The sequence below is a fragment of the Numida meleagris genome, chromosome 4 (genome assembly GCF_002078875.1).
Source record: "Numida meleagris isolate 19003 breed g44 Domestic line chromosome 4, NumMel1.0, whole genome shotgun sequence".
In the NCBI taxonomy this organism is placed as follows: domain Eukaryota; kingdom Metazoa; phylum Chordata; class Aves; order Galliformes; family Numididae; genus Numida; species Numida meleagris.
The window spans coordinates 39,705,247-39,719,995 of NC_034412.1; the positions used below are offsets into that span (position 1 = coordinate 39,705,247).

The window sequence follows — 14,749 nt, forward strand, 5'->3', positions numbered from 1 at the left end:
CTTGCCAGGGACTGTGGCCAGGCAGATTAAACGAGGTCATCTTTGCAATTCAATGGACAGAACAAATACGCGATAAGTCATCTTAGCTGTAGCGTAGCCCTGATCTTTGTTTGAGGCACTTCCCGTCTCTCAGTATGTGTATGACTTCATAATGCTTCCTTCAAAGCAATTAATTTTTTAAGCATAAAAAGGGATCCCGTGGCGGAAAATCCTTATGGGCTGGGTTCGGAGGGGGAGCTGGCTTTTGTTTTTCTCTCTTAATTTAGTAACCGGAATAAAACATTCTTATGTAGCTGGAGTTCGGCTGGTTATCCTGCATTAATTTTAGAATTGTTACGTGGCCGTGTAAAGCCTCTAATAGGATGTCCTGGAATTGCTTCAGAATTTTCAATTTCTGAGTTTTGGATTTGATGTGTGTTCCTTCAGAATTACCTTCCTTCCGCACTATAGTACCAGTTATCACGTGAGTTTTCACAGTAATCACTGAAGGTGGATTTGTTTGACTGCATCCTAATTTCCCAGTTCACGTTGCCTTTCATTAGTGACTCACGGATCAACTTAGAAGTAGGCCGAGATGCAGCAGGGGAGACATTAGCAAAATTCAGCTGAACCACGGTGACTTTGGAAATTTAATTTGCAGTTTCCCATGAGGAACCTAGCGAGGGCATCTAAACTTAAACCCAGTGAACGCCACTGTTTCGATCTGATGCGTGTGACAGTACTTTTCCTTCCCCCACCACGAGCCTCTGAGCTCTTCTGCTCCTCCTTGTTGCCCTTCCCACCCGTGCCCTCCAGCTGCCCAGCGTGGTGAAGCCTTTGCTCAGCAGCTCTGCCTGGCCACCCGCTGTGGCCTCTCCTGCAGCTAAGCTGCTTCCATTGCTCTTTCCTGTCCCTCCACTCATTTTTTGCAGAAACAATAGGAATAGATGCAGGTACAGATTTTGAAATCTACAGTGGATTTAAAAAAAAAAAAAAAAAAACGCCCACAAACCTGTGATGACAAAGAGGGGAATTTTGCTTTTCTGGAGTTAAAATTCTGAAAAGCTATTACTGTTTGAACAACGTTATGCTGGTAATGGACTTGTGGCTTCTGGTAGTGGTTTGTGGATATTTCTATTTAATGCACAGTGTTACGCAGTTAATTCAGTGTCCTTAACTCAGCCTTACAAGAATGTTGAGACAAATTTTGCGCTGTAACAGACCTCGTGGTACTTGAAGGCAGAAGCAGGCTTAGCAGCAGAAGGGGATCTTGATCACCTTGAATTTATGACTTCTTTTTGATAAATTCTTTGCTAGGGTTACTTGCCAAACAACCAAAAAAAACCCAAACCACCCACCCAAGCCCAACACGATAAATACAACCTTATTTTATTGTATGTGTATTAACTGAAATAAGTGAGCTTCTGTCTCAGCAGTATGGAGCTGTCGGTAGAGATAATTGCTTTGTGTGTGCCAGTTTTATGGTTTAATGCTGCAGGTTAATGCTGCAGCTGCTTACTATTTTCTTAGAGCTCATGTCCCAGTATCCATATGGATATGGAGCTCTGCTCAGAAGCGTTCTGGAGCCAGCAGGTAGCTGCGGGTCTGGATCCCCATACTTAGAACACATAGCCCTCTGAGGGTGACTGCTCCTATTGTGTTTCTGTTGTTGGCTGTAGAAGTAGAGTCTGACAAAGGCTGTTGAAAGCACTGTTTATTTGTTTATTTTCTCCTTTTGCAGATCACAGTAATGGCTCATTTAATTTGAAAGCCCTTTCTGGAAGCTCTGGCTACAAGTTTGGAGTCCTTGCAAAAATAGTGAATTACATGAAGGTATGGTGGTTTCATGTGAAAGTATAATGTTTGGAAATGCTTTAGTTACTTTGTGATAGCAAAAAGATGCTGAATATTTCAGACTCTGAAATTTTTTTGCTGTGCAAGAGCAAGAATTTCAAGAAACTAGGTTGTTAAATTAAAAATGCTGTCAGTAAACAAATGGCCCATTATATTGCTTCATTACTGGAATCCCAGTTATTCCAAATCTGCTTAAAAACAGGAGAATGGTTTTTGTTTGCATTAGAAATAGGGATTTGAAGATGCTACCCGCTTTCAGGATTCATGAGCTATTTCTCAAAATAACTTGTAAGGTGGTGCTTGACGGATAATTTTGTCATTGGTCCCAGCTGATACAAACTGATTTTTCTCCTCATCCTCAAAGACCCAAAATTGATATTCACGTGCTACGTGTGTTGTGTCATCATCTTCTGCCAGTTTTTGTTACTCTGTGATAACTGAGCTGCTGAATAAAGAACTACAAAACACTGATAACTCCTCTTGATTTTTCCAGACTCGGCACCAGCGTGGTGATACGCATCCGTTAACTCTGGAAGAGATTTTGGATGAAACACAGCATTTAGATATCGGACTCAAACAGAAGCAATGGTTAATGAATGAGGTAAAGAACAGATTTTGATTGGAGATCGAAGGACAGTGATAAACCTGAACTGTGTATGTTTATTTAGTTACAGACTCTGTAAACATTGAAGTTCTGCTTTTGAGAGGCTGCATTGGTTCATATTTCTGTCTTGTGCCTCCTGCTATTGAAATAACTGAAACAAAGGCTATTCTGACATTTTTAAGGATCTATTAGAACTACTGTTACTAGAATTAAGTTGTATGTCAAGTGAGTTTCTTCATTACTGATTTCATACACTCAAGCTGTTTCTCTTAAGAAATTTCTTTTAAACAAAGTTCAAGCAGAGAGCACTACCAGTATCAAAGATTTCAAATTACTTAAATGAAAGGCATAAATCTCATACATACAGATCTTTGTTGTTTACTGAATCGAAGAATTCTGTTGTGAAATCTATGTCTGGAATTGTGGGGTAATAGATCTCAAAATTCCCCTGCTGGAGTTCATCAGTCTTATGATTTATGCTAGGTTTCATTCTTACAGAGTCACTGTAACTTGCTGCTGTGTTCATCTTCATGTTTAATTGACCCAAATGTCTTCATGGCATTTCAAGACAGTAAACCCACAAAATCCCATATTTGGTATTTATACTTCATTGAGATCAGGCTTGGTTGTTATCATACTTAGAATCCTTGCAACAAAGTAGTAAAAACTGTTGATACGTGAGGGGGAAAATCTCTCTGCAGTAAAACTGGGATGTTTTAAATTATGTTTTCAATTAGTACTAATATTACGGTGAACAGAAAACTTGGCTCTGCTGAAAACTTTGAAGAATAGCTCCAGGTTGTTTCCGTAATGAATCAGAATATCGAGACTGAACCAAGAAGCTTATATAAAATCATCAGTGAGTTGGTAATCCGTGGTGGTACTGGGTGCACAGCAAAACTAATTTGGAGCAGATTTTAAATCATTTCAGTTGTCCATGAGTTTCTGGTCAGCTTAACTCTGAAGTTGGCATCAGAAGTAAAATCCTACTGCGTGGCGTGTCTACTCTTGTCAGTTTCTTCTGCAGCTGCTGGTGCCAGTTGACAGCAGTTGAGGAAGACTGACTCATGTTTTTTTCATGCCAAGATAATGACATGAAAGGCATTTCATGTTCGTAACATCCATATGACCCGACTTTCATATGCCAAGTTGTCTGCTTACACTTTATGTTCGAGCAAAGCACGCTTTTTCTTGTGTTCCGTCCTTTTTGTTGGGCTTGATGGACCTTCAAGCCCGAAGGCATTAAGTGAATGATGCTAAGCCTCCTTTGGTGCTTTGTGCTTTATGTTGCAGTGAATTATGCCTAAGCTGGATCTGAGATCCAAGGATTTAAAATTTGTTTCAAATTCAAACCTCCAAACTGTCAGCTATAACACGTGGCTGATGTACTGTAGCTATTGAAGTACTAGTTTGTTCTCTTTTTCAAGGTTGAAAATTCATATTCCTATTACAGGCACTAGTCAACAATCCGAAAATAGAAGTTATAGATGGGAAGTTTGCTTTCAAACCCAAGTACAACTTGAAAGATAAAAAGGCTCTGCTTAGGCTCTTGGACAAGCATGACCAGCAAGGGCTGGGAGGAATCTTTTTAGAGGAAATTGAGGAAGGGCTGCCCAATGCACATAAAGCTATAAAGGTGAGTCACGCTTCTCTGGGCTTCAGCAAACCTCTTCTGGGTGGGTTCTCAGAGGGAAGGTAAAAGCTAAGAGAGAATTTTCTCAGGAGTTCTTTTTGTTCTTTTGGTGACTCAAAAGCTGTTTCAGAAGGTCTGATATAGTACCTTTTTCTTTATGTCATCCTGTATGTTTAGGATTGACCTGACATCTCAGCACGGCTGTCAAAGCTTTCTCACAAAAGATGCTTTATCTCCTACGTTGCAACTGAAAGCATATAATTATGCTTTTATACCTTGATCTCGGCCCTCTGTATCTCATCTTCGCTTTATTAATGCATTTATTGATGGTGTCCACTTCGGACGCTTTGTGTTGCTCGTTACTTTGCTGCTTCTCTGATTCACTGTTCTCTTTGTGGAACAGAATCTGGGTCTGTTATTCTTAAAATAGAAGTGATTTTGAGTTCTTCTTTTGCATGTGTTTTCAAGGCTTTAGGGGACCAGATTCTCTTTGTTACTCGCCCTGATAAGAGGCAACTTCTTTACTACAATGACAAGAGCTGTCATTTCTCTGTGGACGAAGGTAAGTGTTTATTTACATCTGTATCCATGGTTTAAATTCAACTCAGACAGCTGTATGTCTTTTAATGTGGGAAGAAAATATTGGTATATCCAGATTCTGTCAGCGGAATGGTTTTTATGAACGCGAGGATAACAAGACTAGCAAACAAGTTCAGGGATAATAATCTCTGTTTTCTGTTGGATGCATCAGTACGTGGCACCAGGAAGCGTAGCAGAACAGAAAAGACTAAGAATTACCTACCTGTGGCTTTAATGACATCTAACATTTTGCTGCGTAAAGGGCAGATGAAGGACGATTGAATTTCTTCTAGGTTTGTTTGCTGCTTTTTTACCCAGCTTAGTAATGGTGTAATTTTGTTGGAGAATGCAATGAGGAACAAGAGATTGAAGAGAAGGAACAAGCAGACAGGGAGGATGTGAGCAAAAGTGCTGAGAAGAGGTGGTTTACAACTGGGAGGGCAGCCTGAGTGTGGGGTAGTGCTGCTGCCTACGGCCGGGAGTGGAACTCCCGAGCTTCAGCATGCATTTTTTATCTATCAAATAGTGATAAAGTCCACTGGCACCAATGTACCTGTTGGCTGAACACAGCAAGAGTCCAGGTTATACAATAATATATATATTTGCAGAAATTAATTACGCCTGTCAGGGTGTGTTGCAATGATGACGTCAGAGCCAACATAAGATATCTGTAAGTACAGAAGGGAGAAGGCAATCCCTGGTAAAAGACCTTAATTTAAATGACTCAAGGACACTGAATTCTTAATGCTGATCACTTGTTATTCTGTAACACGCCACATGAAGCCATCTTCTAGAACTTCACATTATGGTAAAAGAAGGAAAAAGTTTTAATAGAACCTTCAACTGCTCTATTTGCAAGACCATAGAACAAGATGTTAAGCTCTTTTTTTTCTGAATAACTCAGGGAAACTCTTTTTTTTAAACAAAATCAAGCAACTTATTTGTTGCATACCACACTTGTACTCTCAGTTAGTTAATAGCTTAGTTCTACGAACATAATTTAGTCGACGTCACCTACAGCATTTTAAAGTATAAAAATAGCTTCAAAATATTCTTTTAAACCATAATTTCTGTTGTTTATTCATAGTGGGGGTCCAAACGGTGTGTGAAATGAGGAATCATAAGCCTCAGTCAGCATTTATTGGGGAATTTGTAACTTCCCAAATGCCGATGAGTTTACCGTGAATACTGTCAGCCTGTTCAGATTGTGTTTCTTCAGTCCGTCAGCCCACAGCTTTTAGGATTCCTAACTTTGCCAAAACCTTTAGGAATCAGCTCTATTGCAGTAGACAAAGCTTTTAAGTTTTTTAGCAGCTGCTGGTTGTATTACAGTCCCAATTGCTAATCGTTTCTTTTCCAGATAATTGGCACCCAGCCATTCTAAAAGAGTTAGCAGAATCTCTATTCTGTTGCTTTCGGTTCGTGGTAAGTGCAGGATTGTCTGTGAAATTGAATCAAAGAGTCCATTTTTTTAAGAAGTTCAAAAGAAATCTACCTGCTCTGCTGGGGAGCCAGTACAAATCCAAGGCTGTTCATATACAGTGTTCATATATTCTAGCACATGCAGCACTGATCAGTGGTTAGGAACAAGCAGAGCAGACCTTTGCTATAAAATAAGGGAAAATGTTTTGTTTAAAAAAAAAAACAAACACAAAAACACTACCAAAAATGTAAAATGTTTAAGCCAGTTGGCTCAGTCTCCCGATGAGAAAGGCATGAAAGCCCCTAGTGTCTGTGATGAAAGGACCACTAGCGTGCAGTGTGTTTGTAGTTCAAGGTGGCCTTGCTTGCTTTCATCCGCAGGTGGCAGCATGTTCCCATCTGAGCCGAAAGTGATTTTTTTTGTAGTTCGTTTGTGCTGTTTTTCACTTTTCTTCTCATGCAGAAGATAATGCTTTGTTCGGAGGGAGGAGGCAGAATATTCTCTTTTGTGAAATTTGTGGTCTGCCTGCATATGCCACAACTCTTACAACATCCCTGAGTGGGTTCACTTTGTTGTTGCAGCTGGAAGGGGTCCTTTTTCCAACCATGTTATCCTGAGATGAGGAAAACCCATAGTTCCTGAGCAGTCTTGCTTTGAGATTGTTTCCAGAGCCCTGGAAGCATGTCTCTTAGGGAGTCCTTGGCAGAATAGTCTGCGTACAGGGTAAGCTATGACACGATCCTGCGTTAGCAGTGCTATTTCAGCTCATTATCTCCAGCAACATTAAAACAGAGTTTTTTTAGAAGGCTGCAAATAAGCCTTGAAGTGTTGTCAGACTCTTTGATCTAGCAACTGATGATAGTTCAAAATATGTTTCTAGTTTAATGCTTATCCTTAGAAGTAAGGGCTCCACACTCCTCAGCACATGGTTTTGCAGCATGACACTCCAGTTTTGAACGTATGTTGGCTGGGATTATTGTCTTCCGTGGTTCCTCTCCCGTTGCTGTCTGAGCTCCATCAGCAGTCAGTAGAGAAAGAGGAACATGGGGCAATTTGATGGTTGCTGCCTAAAGCAGCGGGACAAACTGTGTCTGGCAGTGCCTGCCTCTGCCCTGACTGCAGTTGTTTTGGTGGCTGAACAAGCTTTTCTTTCTCCCCTTTTGAAAACAAACCCCAGTGTACTTCAGCAGCGGTGCAGTACCTATATCGTGATCTCCAGGGTACTGGGGAAGGTATGTGTAGTGAGGAACCGCTATTGTTCTTCCTCTTATGTGATTAGCCAAAGAAGGTTCAGATTGCATGTGTTCCTTCTTCACTTCCTGACTAATTAATCTTCTGTCAGTAATGTGTAGCTGAAAGGGTTTATAAAAGCCGGGCTAGATTTCAGGTGCTTCAGCCAAGGCAAGCACTGCCTTTTTGTGCTGGGGCTAAGCACTTTGCATGTGAAGCAAGCTTTCACCGGGGGGCCTGAATGCTGAAAGGCCACTCCAATTGCTTCGCTGTTAGAGATGATGTCTTTCACCTCTGAAGGCGGCATAGGAAATACTGTAATGCCTAGAAATGTGGACATTCGATTGTGGATACGTCTAATATTCTTCCTAAGCACCTTTGAAGAGATTCTGAAGAATGGTCGAAGCTTATTCAATTTCACAGTATAAAAATTGCTCAGGATCAGTGATGGTTTATGGATTTGGCTTTGAATTCCAAGATGGTCCAGGCACAGCACCAAGTTAAAATTGGGCACCTTTTCTTTCTGGTATAAATGTAGAACTGTTACGGAGCAGGACTTCACCTTCCCTGCTGCTCTTTGTTTCTTTCCTTCTGCCCTCTCTGCAGAAATGTTGTTGTCCGTTCTTGTCCTGTATTCAGGTTTTAGCTCAGCTCAGTGAAGACTTCTAAGCTGTTTTTAATCTCTGACGGATTTTATTACCAGTATGATACAGAAGTTTATCTCCAGAAGCCATCTCAACCTTTTTGCAAGAGCGAGCGAGACGATCAGAGCTGGAGGGTAAGCTGCAGGAAGCCACTGTGCAGCCACTTACCCATGACGCTGTTTCCCAAATGTAAGCATTTATAGAAGGAGAGTGCGTTGGATTATAATAGCTCAGGGAATGATGGCAAAAATTGCTTTTGTATATGAGGCACCCCAGGCAGTAAAGCTGCAGAAACATCCTTACCCCTCAGGTATTTCACAGAGGAAAGCCATTTACAAAACTTTTGTTGTGCTGCCCTCTGTTCTGCTTTGTGTTTTTTTTTCCTGCTGATCCAAGTTCGTTGTTTTAAGTCTGTGCGTGCACACACCTTGATGCTAGAGATGCTAGCAAATATCTGAAGTGGCCTTTAGGTCAGCTTCATTCCCTTTCTCGCGATCTGAAGAAGCAGAAGAGCAGCCTGTGAGTTGTGCTAGTTCTGCCAAGCCTCTAAGTTGAAATATTTTAGTGATCAAATTGCAAGATACTGCATACAGCAGGGTTTGTTCACTCCGGGTGCTGCGATCACAGCTCGCTGCCTGTTTTGGCGAAGATCTGCATTGCCAGCAGGACTCAGGAGTTCTCTGCTGAAAACACACTGATCTCCCTTAGGCTTCACAGCCCCTGTGGTGCTTTGGTCAGAAATTCTTTGGAAATTTCTGTTCGGGGATTTTTTCTTGGCTCTGTCTTGTCATAGCAGCCTAAGCGACAGGAGTTGGCAGCTTGTCTGTGTGCAACCTGCAGTGGTCAGGTGTAGCCTTCCTTCTTGACTGCTGAAAAGCCTTTTCTTACCATAGCTGTTACTTGTTCTGGCTTAGCTGTAAAGCAGTTTAGTGACTCTGAATGAAGAGTCTCCCACCTTCGCCGTGCTCTGGTGGGGAGGGAAAACAGAATGTAGTCTGGGATTGCCATGGTTTTGTGTGCCGCAGGAATGTGTGCATCTGAACCTGTTACCTGTGTCTGGCTGGAACAGGCTGGAGTGCAGTGAGCTTTCTGCTTCAGCAGTCCCCTTCCTGCTCTCCTCACCAGGTCTCTGCAGGCCAGTTCCTTTTCACTGGCCCCTCTCATGAACTACTACGAACAGTGACCCTCTTTTTTGCTAGGAGCCACAGCAAAGGCCAGGGTGGCGGTGTTTCAGTTTCTTCTCAAAGTAGCTGGAGAGGTCACACCCTGTCATGGGTTAAGGGTATGAATTTTAGGCGTGGAGGGGCAGAAATGTGGATGAATGTTTCTCGAGAGAGGTGGTCATTGCCAGCTTTTCACATAGGCTCTCATGTTTCAGAGAGGATGTCACAGTAGTCCACACAGTGTATTCCCAAGGTCTAAACTTTCACTGGCTGATAGGGGCACAGTCCTCAGAGACTTTGAATAAATCTGACAGGTAATGTGGAAATGGTTCACTGGCAGCCAGCTGGCTGCTCTCTGTTCATTTCCTGCATTTAGTTCAATATCTGGCGTGACGCGGAATTGGTCTTGTGATGAAATGATAGATGTGTTTCTTCTCTCCTTAGATGGAACCCTGAATACAAACCACAAGTATGCACAACCATGTGAATGCATCTCCACCTTTATCCCGTTCTTTTAGTTCTGAACCAACCATTTAACACAGACTATTGCCAGGGGACAGTTTTATTGTGATTTCCCACTTTGCTGGGCACTAAGGTATTTTAATGCCGTCCGTGGAACTTCAGTATGAAAGCTCTTCTGCGATGACCGCAATCAGAGCTACAGTGCTGCAAGCTGCCTGATTGGTGGAGGAGTGTTTAAAAAGAATGGCTGGATGCTGTGCAGTGATTCTGATGGGGCCAATTAGTGAATTAAACTAGCTGTACTTAACGCCCATTTTAGCATTGCAGTATTGGTTCTCAGTGACTGTTCAGTTCATACTTCTTGGCCAAATTTAAAAGGTGAACGTGAAGCTGTAATGATGGTATAACCACTGCATTACAAGAAATGCAAAATGCTGTGGTTAGATATTAACTGTAGTATGCACTTCTGTTGTTGTTAATCCTTCAAGAGCTGACTATTTATTTTCTAGTGTTTAATTTTTCACTTCTGTTCTCTGGAAGAATGTAAGCTAGTTAACCTTAAGTGCCTATCCTCAGATTGTTTGGGTTTTTTTTTTTGCATCGAGCATATTTTTCCGTGTATCATGCGCTCTAATAAGGAGACAGGTCACTTGTGTTTGCAGCAGAACATTGTAAGAAAAAGACTGCTGTTTTGTAAAAGTTCGGAGTGACCAGTTCTCTTGATGCTGTCACCCAGCATACGTGTGCCTGTCACATACATCTTAGAGACTTGCCTGCATCTCTCAGAGGGCTTGTCTGTGCAGAGCTAAGAGCGGCAGAGCACAGCACGGCCTGAAAGCATCTCTGCCTGGAATCTGTTTAATATTCATGTGTTTACGTGCACTCTTCGCACTTCATGCACGAATTGCAGAAACACATGGTTTCGAATATGGCTTCTTGCAAAAGTGCGATACTGCATTAACACAGCCATCGTGTGATCCTGATTTCCAGCCACCAGCAGGTCTGGATGTCCTGCTGAGTCCCACTTGGGTATTCAGGACAAGGAGAAAGGAAGGAGCTTGAAGGAGTGTGTCCTGCTCAGCCCGAGGGATGCACTAGAACCTTTGCTCAGGCTGCAGCCTTTAAAACTTACATCTGAGTGCTTATTGCTGAGAAATGTCCTGCGTGTGTTCAGCTTTCATCTTAACATGGCCCTGTCCTCCTGCTGCAGGAGGATGAAGTGAGAGATGATCTGTGAGAGCAGGCACCGCAAGATAATCCAAAAGACAGGAATCACACCAGGAATGGATGAGTGGACAGAGAATGCCTTGACTACACTCTCACTCCTTGCGTTATCTGAAACTTGCTGTCTCAATGATTCTGCTGTGCTGTGCAGCCTGAACGTGAGCAGTGGGCTGAGCACTATCTCCATGTAACCTGAAGTGGCATTCTGACGGGATTTAGTTCTCCTCAAAAGCACTGTGTTACCAAAAATGAACATTTGCTGCTCTTCCCTGGCAAAATTCCTTTCTTTTGTTTCCGGAGGAGCTCAGACAGCCCCTTACTGTTGTAATGGGAAGAAAAAGAAAGAGCTGAGACTTAAGGCATGCCCGTTCTTAGAAAAACAAGACGCATTAGGAAGGGAACGGTCCAAGTGCAGGATGGAATTCTGTTCTTTACGGCTCTGTACGGGACCATTTAGTTGCGGTGTGCCTAGAGCCGGTGTGTTTGTGGCAGATTGTCACTGGAGTGTTTCATCTCCGGCTGCATAGGACAACTTCTTACGCATGCAGAAGTTGTGCTTGTTTTGACAACTGTATACTAAATTTATCTGGAAATAAAGGGAAAAATTTAGTCTTGCGTTGCTATGTGCGCCTCGTGTTTTATTTATAGATTGTTAGCCAAACCTGCTGACAGGATATATCTAACTGACTGCCTGGGGAATGAAGGGAGGTAGAACTGTACCAGCCGCTGCCGGGAGAAGGCATTCCAGAGGCTCTGTGAAACTTTACATGAGGCAGAAAGTGCTCAGGCAGATGGCAGCTGCTCTAATTAAGACTTACTGTCTCTGCCTTTTTTCCTGCTGCTGTGGTTTTTAAGGTATCTCTCCTCTTTTTAACATCAGAGGAATTCTAGTAATTTATTGTCCATACAGCATGGTATGTATTAGATTACAGTGATAAAGGAGCTTACAACCACTGAAGTTAAACGTCTTCAATCTTCTGTAAATTGGACTATGAGATGGCAAGTCTCCTGTGACAATGGCAGCGGAAGATGTGTAAATGAAGTTGCCATTTATGGTTAGTTATTACCTTTCACCGGGATTGTTTGAACTGGGGCTTGTAAAACACACTAACAGTCTGCTCTGCTACAGAGGTGCTAGGCAGAAGGATGGGCGCTGTAGAAAGTTATCACTAAAAGCACACATTTTGCCTGTGGGTGCCCCTGAAGCTGGGACGTTGAGGCGCACTTAGTGCTGATGCAAATCAGCTCATCTTTTTCCATGAAGGGCTGGAAGCTTTTGTTGTTTTTGGCTGGTTTTGGAAGCGCATCCAACTTTAAGAGTGTGTAAAGGCCGCGCTAATTGGGTGCCTGCTGGCAGTGATAACTGCATTGCAGGCTGGCGTATCGGAGTACTCCAGTGTCTGAACTCAGATCTGTTTCTTCTTTCCTTTCGTGCAAGGACTTTGCCTAGGGTTTGTTCACTGAGTTGTGAAACGAGAATTTGTTTGGTGTTTCAGAGTTTCGGAAGCTGTGGAGGAGCATTCCCATGGATTCTATAGATGAGGACAAAGTTGAAGAGTACCTGAAACGACAGGGTATTTCTTCCATGCGAGAAGCTGGACCGAGGAAAATAGTAAGAGATACAAATTGAAGATCTTCCTGAGAAATTCCCCCCCTGCTGACCCTGTGATCTTAATTCCAAAATATGTTGCTGAGCCTATGCGCAGCTGCATTATGTAGCTCAAGGAAGTGCAACCAATTTTAAGAAGCTGCAAAAAAACAATGCTGAAGCCAGCAGCCAGTGTTTTTATAACTTGTTTCAGCCAGCACAATCCAAGCAACATCAAGAAGAGGGCAAATGCCAAAAATCCCTGAGAACTCCAAAGTGGAAGCTTCTGCTTAAAGCTGTACAATACATTAGGAGCAAAACAATAGCAGCTCTTTTGGGAGAAGGTTTTCTCTTCCCTTTTTCTTTTCTGCTGAACAGCCTTGAAATGCTGATAGGAATTGTGTAACCTGCCTCCCACCACTCTTAGCTGTTCCCCAGACTGAGTGCAGTATGCTCACACTTTACCGGTGGACCAAAATGGCAGCCACATCTCCAAAGATTCTTTCTTCCTGGCTTATAACAAGTTTGTGTTTTTTTCTTTTTACACTTACGCCACATAAATGTATGCCACATTTATTGGAATATGGCATACCATCTATTTTCTCATCTGCACTTGGCTTCAAACTGGCCTTTCACAAAGCCCTTCCACACGGGATCTGTTCTGGTTTCTGCCATTGCTACAGTGGATGTTAGAACACCTGCTGTAATGTAGGCATTTCTCTTGTGTTCTGCTTATTCTAGATGTGTCTTTGAGCACATCACAGTGGCTATGGGCTATCTACTTAATTCTGTAGCTGCCTGGGAGTGTTCAGAAATCCCACTTCCAAACGCCAGCTCCCCTACAGTGCATGGGATAGCAGGAGGCTCTGCTGCATCCCCAGTGCCACTTCCCCGCCAAGATTTGAATCGAATACAGTTGCTTCCTGCATAAACAAAGACACCTCGCCTCCTGCCTACCCCCTCTTCGAGCACAGCTCTCATTTGCAGTGAGGCAGTGACTGCGGGCAGCACAGTGTCCCACTTTGGGTCCGATGTCGCAGCTGGAAGGCAGATCTTTTGATTACCATTTCTTTCTTCCTGCAGGCTCCTGCTCAGAGGAAGAAACCCACTTCTCAGAAGAAACGTCGATTTAAGACTCACAATGACCATTTGGCTGGAGTCTTAAAAGATTACTCTGATGTCACTTCTGGCCAACAGTGACTGGCTGAACTTTGAAGCAAACAGACGTTTTTCTACAGGCTTTTTGCCACCCAGGCTCAGCGACTGCTTGCAGAAAGACTGACTCTGTATAGTAATGTGATGTGTTTCCCTCCTCCCAGTGACTGCCGAGATGGAGCAGATCAGTTTAAGAACAAGTTTGGACTACTAAATTTAGAGTTTAATTTAATTAGCTAATTGGAAACGTGTCTTCAAATAAAAGGTTCACTCGAGTTGCCTCTTGGCATAGAGTGATAAATGGTGCTCAGCATGAAATACAGGAGTTCCTGTTCATTGCATAACTCTGCTTTTACGTTGCTTAATGGGTGTTTACCTGGAATTACTTAAGAGGGGCTTTCTTGTAGAATTGAATACAGCATTGTTGTACCTATTTCAGGGAAACCTATTCCCAAAATCACTGCAGGCAAGTTTTACGGTCAAATATAACCACAGTTTGTATGTTCCTGCCTTGCTAAGGAGTTGAGCTTTACCGAACTGATGGCACCTGTGGCTTGGACTTAGAGCAAACCCTTTCCTGAACTTCAGGCAAGCTGCAGTGGGGGGGGGGGGGGGAGGAGCACCACAGCTGCTGCTTCACAGTGCTCATCAGAAATTGCCCTTAGCTATTTCTCTTCACTGTAGAGAATGCACCTGTGTTACACAGGCAGTTTCTCCTCACTGAAGTGGATGCACCTGTGTTGCACAACTCTGCTGGTGGATGGGGGAAAATAAATTGACAGTGTAATACTGCAACTTTTTTCTTTTTTTTAAGTAATAAACTTACAATGCTGGTTTCCAGTGTTTCTTCCTTAAAGAACATGAGAGCTCATACGTACATTTTCCTTTTCAGAGAGGTAGAGGAGTCTTTGGTGTTTTGGTGTTTTAATCTTCTCAATGACTTATTGTTCTGGGCTAACACTGTCATCTTTTATCAGTCTTGTTTGGAGGAGGGAGGAAACCACCTTAAATGAAAGCTCCCTGTAGATGCCTGATGTTGGTTGCAGTACGGGCTGCCTAACATGGAATGTAGCCAAATTATGTCCTCTTGATAACTTATTTTTATGTTCTGAACCAAAGTCAGTCAATGCTGATATTGTTTTCACAGTGCTGCAGCAGCGGGGCTGTTCTTCAGCTCTTTTGGGGTTGGGATCAAAGATAAAACAGGTGAG

At 42.7% G+C, this 14,749-nt stretch overlaps 1 protein-coding gene across 5 annotated transcripts in view; it reads left to right on the forward strand.

Moving 5' to 3' along the window:
• The window catches only part of GTF2E2 (general transcription factor IIE subunit 2), a 26,479-nt gene extending 12,104 nt beyond the window's left edge, over positions 1-14,375 (forward strand). For 4 of the 5 annotated variants that reach the window (XM_021397362.1, XM_021397364.1, XM_021397363.1 and 1 more), the window contains 6 exons: positions 1,721-1,812; positions 2,327-2,434; positions 3,891-4,073; positions 4,539-4,632; positions 12,292-12,407; positions 13,467-14,375. In XM_021397362.1, the coding sequence (XP_021253037.1) occupies positions 1,721-1,812; positions 2,327-2,434; positions 3,891-4,073; positions 4,539-4,632; positions 12,292-12,407; positions 13,467-13,583 (710 nt within the window). In that variant the 3' untranslated portion in view covers positions 13,584-14,375. The remainder of the gene's footprint in view (positions 1-1,720; positions 1,813-2,326; positions 2,435-3,890; positions 4,074-4,538; positions 4,633-12,291; positions 12,408-13,466) is intronic. The other variant, XM_021397361.1, reaches the window with a different exon arrangement.